The following is a 10321-nucleotide window of genomic DNA, read 5'->3' as shown; positions in this document are numbered from 1 at the left end:
AAAAAAAAAGGTAGGGGATGTAAATCTAACCCGATAAAAAATTGGGGACATAAATCGAAGCCAAAAAAAGAGCCAAAAAAAATGCCTTAATTTTTTTACTAAGGCCTTAAATACTTTACTATATACATTAAACCAAGAGTGTATTCCCATTTTTATTAATATGGAATTTATATTTATATTGTTAATATTACTTCAAAAAAACAAAATTTATATTGTTAATATATTTCATGCAATGACCTTTAATGACATAAATATGATTAATACCGGTATTCAATTGAAATTAAATTTCCTCTCAAAAAAAAGTGAAATTAAATTTAAATTGTAAATATTTGTGAAGTAATTAATTTTTTACATCTCAAAATAGGAAATTTTTTTCTATGTGGAAAAAAATATTTTTGTTGTAAAGGACTCTTTGTCTACCGGAGTTTGATTGAAAGATTGTTCTACCGAAAAATCAAACTCGAATTTCCTGATTAATTTGGAACTCACTAACCACTTGAGTTCAATCACATTACAATCAATGTCTTTTAGTAAAAATATTTCAAATAATTCTAATTTCATAAAATGCTTACATGATGACATAATGCTACATGATTTCATAAAATGCTTACATGATTTCGAATAATTCTAATTCATTGAATGAAAAAATTCTCAAAAAACATAATGACAATCAAAAACTAAATTTTAAGATCAAACAATTAAATAGATGACATCTAAAAACTAAAAAAAAATAGTTCATCATAATTTTCTTACTACCGGGGATTATACATTTAGTTTAATCATCATTTTAGAATAAAAGAAACCACATAAGTGATATTGACACCACATCTTCACCCTAAATCTTAAGAGATTAGGTATATTATGTTGCTCAACGTCTACTCTTGCATTCAATGTCGAACTTTTACTCACATTTGACACAATAACAACTCTCCCACTCGCGCTTCAGCTACAAAGTCGAACCGGGTTTTGTTACGACCATTGGAATTTATGGGGGAGCTCACGGTGGTGTAGATTGATCCATTGGACCTAGAGCAATCATCCAAGTGAGAACGATATTACATTTTCACCGAATATTTAAGGCATTAAGTATACGAGTCTTCCAACTTATATGTTGTCCAACCTCCACTCTTTTATTCAATGTTGAAATGTAACTTACACTTGATACATACAACATTTTTTTCACTTAAGTATGGTTGAATTCTAGCCCGTGCTTGGCACGGGTATCCATACTAGTACGTTTGAAATGAGCAAATAATTCAGTTAATCCGGGACGGAGAGAGTATAACTATTTTACACATGTATTTAATGTGTTGTCATGTCTATTAATGAATGCGAAAACACATGAGTTGTCATATTCATTAATTGATATAGCAAAACATCATTGAATGTATGATTAAGATAAGGGAAATGTTAACTTGTGCCCTTGGGCATAAGTTAGGAAGACAAATGTAGAAAGTTTGTCTTGAAACTTGTGCATTTAATGTCTTAAAAGTTGCAAAAGTTATACTTTTAATATAAAGTTTATTTTTAATTTCCATTTTAAACTCTTTAACTTGTGCATTAAGGGCACAAGTTAACATGACACTTAAGATAATTATACATTGACCGCGTATACAAATTAAACTTAAGTGATACTCCATCCGATCACTATTATAAGCAAAAGTTGACCTTTTAACTTTATTCAATAAATTATGTATGTAGTCTATATACAGGCCGCACACATCATTGTTTTAGGCTTATTTTTTAAACAAATTATTGAGACATATATAAAGTACTAATAAATATGGCTCTTGTTATATTGCATTTTTTACTCTTATTGATGTATGGTTCTACTGCTGCCAATGAAATGTGAACACGTGAGAAATATTTGTTTTGCATCTTTTTCACCCGCAGCTCCGCATGAAACAAGCATCAGCAATTCAGCATATTTCCTATTTCTTCCGTCACACTCACATGGTCATAAAGAAGAACAACCATACTTTGACTGACCCTATAAATGCAAATGCAAATGCAAATGCAAATGCAAACCATTTCGTAATTCCTCAAGTACGTTTCCCTTCATATGTGTTGATGACGTAAACTATCGGTGAAAATTATTCTTAAAATTTAGAAACGGATTCACAAATCCCAAATATATGTTAAACAAAATTATGAAAAATGTTTGAAAAAAAACTTGATAATATGGTACATACAAATGTCCACAAATCATAACTTAACGGTAAAAAATGTAGAAGTTGTTAAACGAGTCTTTATAATTGAGGTTCGAACCCCAACACGTTCTATCAGAAAAAATATAATACATATGAATCGGTTAAAGAATTTAAAATAAAAGAATAATTTTCAAACAAATTTTCACCACATAAAAATATTTATTTATTTTTTTAAAATGTACATTTTTTTTTAGAGGAAAAAAATTAACATGACATAAAGTGATATTGTAAAAACTTAAATGAAGTTTCGTTAATTTTAATTATATATTCTTATAAAAAAATCTTATAAAAAGAATTGTTCATGTTTATTTGTTGTTTTAAAGTTTAAGTTAATATTAATTATTATATTGTCAATAATATTTTTAATCATTGACAGAAATATGAAATAAATGACAAATCGTACTTTTAAAAAATTAAAACGACGGTTAAATAAAAACGTTAAATTCATATCCTAAGGACTTCAGCTCCTTAATTTATATACTAAGGAGTATCATGTTAATCCAAAAAAAAAAATATGAATGTAAACTAATATCCTAATATTTGTTCTGGTTGTGTATATTATAAAATATTGTTTGTATATAAGTTTTTTTTGTCAAGTAGCTTAGTCGTTATAGCTCACACATTTTAAATGTGGAGAAATAGACTATCTGATGTTCAAACCCCGATCCCTACATATAACATGCAATATATTTACCAACTAAGTTAAGTTCACGAAAAATATTTGTATATAATTTATTAAATACTAATAAATATCTCTCAATAAGATTGACTATCTCATAGGATTAAAATTAGTGTCAAAGACATTAACATATTGATCTACTTTGTTTTGGAAGAAAAATAAGTGAGGAAATTTAGAGAGAGAAACCCTTTTGCTCGTCTCTTTCCTTCATAATCCAAACTTTAACCACAAAAATATAAATATTGTTAGATATTTAAGAAAAATTTGCTTAAGAGACTTTTTTTTTTTGAAGAAGAAAAAATGAAATATAATAACACTGGAGTGTAATATCCCCAGCACAAGGTGTACTAACGGGACCACTCCACCAAACCAAGAGTCAAAACATAGTTACAAAAATATAGTTCAGTCAAGACCCAGACAAACCAAAGGGTCTGACCACTATCTCTCGGAACCGTTCACAAACATGGTGTTTTTAGCTTTTAGCCACCAATATGAATGAAATTTAACTTTGTCTAGAATCTGATCCATTGGAGTTTGAATGTTATTAAAGAGCCTGTTATTTCGCTCAACCCATATTAACCAAACTCCCAACAGCCAAATGAGTTGGAGAAATGATTTGCGGCGCCTTGAGATACCTGTGCAATGAATAAACTGGTGAAAATGGTCGCTTATGGAATGAGGATCAGCACCCGTTACACCTAACCAGGACCTAATATATTGCCATAATGAACTAAATAAACCACAGTGAATGAACAAATGAGATGCTGTTTCGTCGTGCCCACATCCTGCGACACACCTGGCCGCGTTCTGATGAATGATCTTGCTCCTTAAAAAGTTGTTTTTAGTTGGTAACCTATCTTGCAACAATCTCCATGCCAAAATCGACACCTTCAGCGGAACCTGCTTATGCCAAACAATATCTCCCAAAGCATCATGAGAATGAGCGGCCTGGCTAGTCAGGATCTGGTACGCTCTGTTCACAGCGTAACCCTTTGAGATGTCAGGGTCCTACTGCCACTTGTCAGAAATATCAGAGGATAAAACAATACCATCAAGTAAGACCCTACACTCCACTACCATGTCCTCCTCCCACGCCCACAGTCTACGCTTCCACTTCCAGGCCTCACCTCCATCCGACCATCCTAACGTAAACATTTCCTCCACCGTTGAAAATTTGTTAGATGACAAATCAAATAGGCGAGGAAAGCGCTTACATTAGGAAACTTCTCCAACCCACCTATCATACCAAAAATAAGTATGTAAACTATCCCCTGCTTTTTCTCGACACCCTCTCAGCAAACCAACCCTCCTCTCCCCCAACAATCCCGTCCCTAAGCTTTGCTATCTCCCTCCACTAAGAAGAAACACTCCGGCCCCCAACCTCCAACCTACCTGCCTCCTCACCATATCTCGCAACCAGTACCCTATACCACAAACCTCCTCTATCCACTAAATTCCGCCAGCACCATTTACCTAATAAAGCATTATTAAATTTCTTCATCTGTCTCACCCCCAAACCTCCATACTCCTGACGTAAAGTAATAGAGTTACAGGCGATCCAGGTAGTTTTCCTGTATTTGCTTAAGAGACTTAAAAACTTTTATATAAATATATATAAATATACAAGACATGTAAGATAATTTTTTGAAAAGAGAGAAAAATGTATATAATTTGAAAATTGTTAAAAACTTTTTTGTATTCAAGAATTTGTTTTAGAAACTTTAAAACTCTTATATATAAGATGTGTAGGACCATTTTAATTTTAAAAAATAAATGCAAAAAATTAGGAAATTCCAAATAAGGCAAAAAATTAGGAAATTCCAAATAATGCAAATTAGGAACTTTTATATATAAGATGTGTAAAATCACTTTTTCTAAAACAGATAATAAGGCAAAAAAAAAAAAAAGGAAATTCCCAACAAATTTTTTGACTCTAAAAATTTGCTTAAGAAATTTAAGAACTTTTATATATAAGATATGCTAAAAAAAAATAATCTACATTCGAGAGCAATTATAAAATAGAACTTATATGAATATTTATCCTTTACACTTTTATATATTTTTATATAAATCTTTATGATATGATATTGATCACACTATTAAAATTTATGGATCTGTGGGTTGCAATCAGATTTGTTGCTATTCAGACTCAAAAATTATTATTGATATTTGTTCTGGACTGAGCAAATCATTTAGGCCCCGTTACTTAGACCCAATACAAAACAAAGCCCAAATCCTGTATTTGGCAAATTACTCGCAACACACCCTCTCCCCGCGAAGGGGGTGCCCGGAGCAAAGGAAACCTGTTCAAACGAACAGCAACTGTCACCATCATGGCTCCCGCGAATCTCTCCTCGGCAGTTACACTTCTTACGAATTCGTAACCGCCGAGTACACGTGTGCATGACAACGGCTCTGCAAACACCCACCTCTATGTAAAGGGGACTCTTAGTAGTCCCCAAGGTTAGAATCTACTCTCTCTCTAAACCTTCATACTGACTTGAGTGTCATAGTGTCTGCAGATACACCCCCTCCCTGCCATTCCAGTTATCAACTAACACATTCCACCAATATTTAACCACCGTACAAAACTGCACTGGTTGTCACCCTCTGATCAGGTACGATTAATATTGTTACTAAACCAGTTAACAAGCACCATTGGTATGCTTCTGTCATTACTTACGTTCAATGGTTACTGAGAATGGAATGGGAGGTGCCGTGTCACTCTCCTAAAGAAGGAAATGTTAGTGCATATTTTTTTTTTAAAAAAAAAATTGAATGTTGCCAACTATGACAAGCTCAAGATTTAGAACTCCTCACCGAAAGACTTGAATTAGTTTCTTTTAAGTGATCATCGTGGGTTCGTTATCCTCAAAGCTACGTTTTTTTTTCTTTGTTTAAGTATATGTACCAAAAAGAAATCAAACATCTCTAAAATTAAAACGTTGCGTGATTTGAAATCACATAAAATGAGCCAAAGACATCACAAAAAGTTTTTTTAAAAAATGGATATGGAGGAAAAACAATTTTTTTTAAGTAGTTTAGTGACAAGAAATTCACTTTAAATTTTTAAAATGAATAAATGATGTGTCCGTTTTTCGAACTCTATCACTGTACTCTCTCCGATTACATTTACATGCAAAAAACAATTTTTATATTTTTTAAATAATTAATGTATCTGATATATCTATATAAACTAAATACATTAAATATTTAATATTTTTTTTATTTTTTATAAATATGACGGATGAAGTACTATACTATTACTACATGTTTCTTAGCAAATGAGCTAAGAGCATCTCCAATGGGGGTCTTTACTTAACAAGGATCACTCCCCGTTAAAGACCTTCCATTGTAGGAAGAAAAAATGAATTCTCGTTAAGGAACGAACAACTATATAAGGACCTTCTCTCTCCTAGGTAACTAACGGGTCCCACGTTTAAAAAAGTAATAAAATGTGTACTACTTAGTTCCACTTGCATAAAAGAGTAATAAAATGTGTACTACTTGGTGCCACTAGTATAAATGAGTAATAGATAAACTATTTTTGTTTAATATGTAAGGATATTGGGACATATTTAAATACTTTTCATTTGAGTCATTGAGTCTTTAATATGTACTTTTATTAAAAAATTATAAATAAGTGATGTGTCATGTGGGGTCCGTTTAAAGAGTCCTTATTAGGGAACTATCATTGTAGATGGGGACGAAAAAGCAGCTTTTTAAATCCGGCAGATTAACAACACGCGTGATTCCTTAAATATGTACTCCACCCACTTTTCATACGTTACGTCTTGACCCTACAATATGTACTAGTAGTCTTATTCGGTTGAATTGAAATATATAATAATTAAATAATTTTTTCAATAGTTTTTTTTAAAGGATTATTTCACTTCTGCTTTAACTAAATGGAAAATATTTGCAAGAACTCCATAGATATATACATTTTGATATAGATAAAATAAAAACAATGATATGTTAGATATAATTTTTATGATTTGATTAAAAAAAAGATTGTTTAAGAGTAAATGAGGTGTTGTAAAAGTGTTTTTTTTAATATTCAAATATTTTTTTTGTATTCAAAAAGCAAAAGCACAACATGTATTGCATGGACGGATCCACCGTTAGATATGTGTGATGATAGCCATACTGATTTTTGCCAAAAAAAAATTTATATAAAAAAGATGCCTATTACAACAAAACAAAATAAAAATGAAGGAAGTACATTTTTTTCATAGCAATTGGAATAATGAAATTTCAGATCGGCTAGCAGTTCATTTTGTTTCAATCAACAATTGTTAGATGTATGTAAATAAAAACTGTTGAAGTTATAAACGAATCTGAGTTAAAAAATATTAAAATTGTTATTTTGTTTTATTAGACAATTTTTTTGACATAATCATTTTAACCTCATAAAAAATTAGTTTCGAATACGCCCTTTATAAATGGTTAAGTTCCATGTATATACAAAGTGGACATACCTTTTTTATCCAAAGAGAGCAACAAAGGTGGACACACCTTCTACACATATTTTATTGATTATAATACAGGAGTATTAGTCTTCTTACGCCACTATCCATTTTAAATAGCATAGAATAATACATAATTTTTAATCATACTTTTTCCTAAGGAAATTTAATCATACTGTTATCCAGCTATATATAAATTTTTCTATCACGAGTAAATTTATACATATTAAGAAAATCAAAATCGCAAATTTATATTATAACTTATGCATTTTATATCTATTACGGATTAGCCAAATGTTTAGCCTGTTACAAATCAGGCCTAATTATTTAGAGGCCCAACATGCAAAAACCTACCATCATGTATCGGATCCTCTCCGCCTCAATGAAGATACACAATGATCCAACGGCTCATAATGGCTATCATTGAAGGCATTCATGGAGCCATTTATAACGGTTTTCCACCATGACCACACAACGGTCTCCTAGACTCTATATAATGAGCTCTTGACAAACTCGCAAGGGATGTATTTCTCTATGCTTCACCCCACTCTTGCTCAAACACTAACTTGGGCGTCGGAACATCTGCAGATACAACATTCCCTTTCTCCTCAACAGGGTTACAGCCAACGCATCCTAGGAGCATCGCCATCAAAGGTTGAAGCACCTACTTCCGTCATTTCACTACCAAACCTTGATAAATTACACAATATATATTGTAAAAGTTCTCTCTGTTTTATTACTCCCAACTGAAAACAAGAGTTGTGCCGTAAATCTTATCTAAGTAAACAAGTATTTTTCGCATTTAACCTTGTAGGATTCAGTTATTTTTAAATATTTCAAATTTATACTTGTAAGTTTTTCTCTACTTTAAACCACGACACCCTCCTCCTATATTTTTCAATCAGTAAGCTAACAAATCGATTTATCGAAAAAAAAAATTACAAACAATATAAGATGAGGATGGGAAAAAAATGAAGAATAATTGAGACGCGCAAGGAAAGCGAGTGGGTCTAGAAGTGGAGGAAAATATACGCTGCCAAAATGGTAAGAACCAGATCTCTGACTAGAAAAGGAATGCCATCATGCTGATACCCACACGCTCGCATCGCAGTTCCCGCTCTTAGCATAAACCAGACCCACTCGCGCGTGAAACCAAACCTCCTTTACACAACGCCGTTGTTTTCTAACGTGGTCCAAAATCAACAGCATCAAATTTACTGGTGTCACTCCCTCGTCGGTTGCCGCCCAACATTCCAAATGCTTCAAACCGTAAAACATTTTAGATTCTACTATTACTAGTACTAGTTGAAGATTTTGGACAAAGATTACATAATGTGTCCATCATATCATACCCATTATTAAAACTATAATTTGCCAAGCAAAGTGTCATAGGAAAAAGAATAGTTGATATGAACCCATAGCATTTATTTCAACGTGAGAATCTAGCTCAATAACACTCATACTAGTCATAGACATCAATAAATACGGTAATGAATAAAAAATAAATACATACATACATACACATAAAATAAGATAACATAATTTACTTCATTTTTTTTTTAAAATGTTAGATGGCCATACATACATTACAAAGATAAGATAGGTAGATACTCCCTCATGATAACTATGCCGCTAATAAGGGAGAAACAAGACAAGATTAATTAGATAAGATCCTAAAACGACGCCGTTAAAAAACTACAATAAAGCATCTCATTTTACGCTACTTATTTTTCTAGGGTTTTTCAAAGCCACAACGGTGGAGGTTCATTCAAGTCAATCGGAATCCCACGTCGAACTAGTCCCAAGTAAGCCGCCGTCGGAGAGTTCTCAGCAACCATAGTTCTGCCGGCGACAGCGAGTGTAACTTCATAATGCCTCTGTCCAACCACCCCGCCGATGGGTGGAGGTGGAGGAGGGTTGAAATCCTTGAGAACACCAGTTTGAAGAAACTCAGTGAGCACACGGCCACGTGAAGGGACAGAAGGCCATCGGAGATCAGAAGAAGGAGCGTTGAGATCCAAGCAAAGTCCTCCGGCGATCGGCGCCGGTGGAAAGTTGGTTTTTGCTTTTGCTCCTCGGAGAGAACGAGCAGCGCCGTCGTAAGCAAGAGCAGCTTCTTCTGGAGTGTCAAATGTACCCAACCAAACTCGTGTCTTCTTCCATGGATCACGAATCTCAGCGGCGTAGCGTCCCCATGGTCGCTTTCTAACACCTCTGTAGTGTCCTTCACGATTCGCCGAAGAAGTTGAAGAAGAAGCCATGAAAACAAAACTATAGAAGAAGAGAGAAAAGAAAGGGTTTGTGAAGTGAAGTGAGGGAGTGATTTGAGTTTATAAAAGTGGAGGGACCCACATTGGCTCCCGTAATTGTCGGCTGGCCGGCACCACTACAATACTACTCCTACTACCACCCTTTGGTTTTGATTTTTGCTGTGTGATTATGTTTGTATATATAGACACAAAAAACCACACGAGGTGGGAAGTAAATTTGTATAAAATAGAGGAGAGCCGTTGATATTGATGGACGGCTATGATGTGAAGATGAAAGAAAGTGGTGGGACCCTATTGGGATAGCCGCCGGCTGAAAAGACGTGTGGGGTGGAAGGAAGTGGGGGCTGTAGGTGTGTGACGTATGCCCTACTGTTGTTGTACGGTGTTTGCTCAGCGGCGCCTGACACTTTTTTTCAAACTATCATTTTTTTATCTTTTGGGTCATGTTAACTTGTGCCCTAAGGACACATGTTAAACAACCTAAAAATAGAAATATTCCATTAATATTTGTGCATTCAATTAATTAAAAGTTAAAAAATTAATTTCATTGTGCGAGTTCCAACAAAAAATTTCAACATTTGATTCATTAACTTATGCCTTAAGGGCACAAGTTAACATTTTCCTTACTCTTTTATACTGATTCGTAATTTTACTACTCCCTCCGTTTCAAAATGAATGTCGTTTTACATGTTT

The 10321-nt window shown here is 33.4% G+C and overlaps 1 protein-coding gene across 1 annotated transcript; it reads right to left on the bottom strand.

The window, feature by feature from the left end:
* Positions 1–8887: 8887 nt before the first annotated feature.
* Positions 8888–10102, bottom strand: ERF12 (ERF domain protein 12). The gene has a single exon (XM_085742281.1). It carries the CDS (start codon positions 9617–9619, stop codon positions 9101–9103), a length of 519 nt encoding a protein of 172 aa, XP_085598407.1. The 5' UTR covers positions 9620–10102; the 3' UTR covers positions 8888–9100.
* Positions 10103–10321: the final 219 nt, after the last annotated feature.

Source organism: Medicago sativa, chromosome 2 (assembly GCF_051527215.1).
Source record: "Medicago sativa cultivar Bolivia chromosome 2, Bolivia_mono, whole genome shotgun sequence".
NCBI classification, from domain to species: domain Eukaryota; kingdom Viridiplantae; phylum Streptophyta; class Magnoliopsida; order Fabales; family Fabaceae; genus Medicago; species Medicago sativa.
Note: the sequence above shows the minus strand (reverse complement) of the source record. Positions and strands in the feature narration are given on the sequence as shown.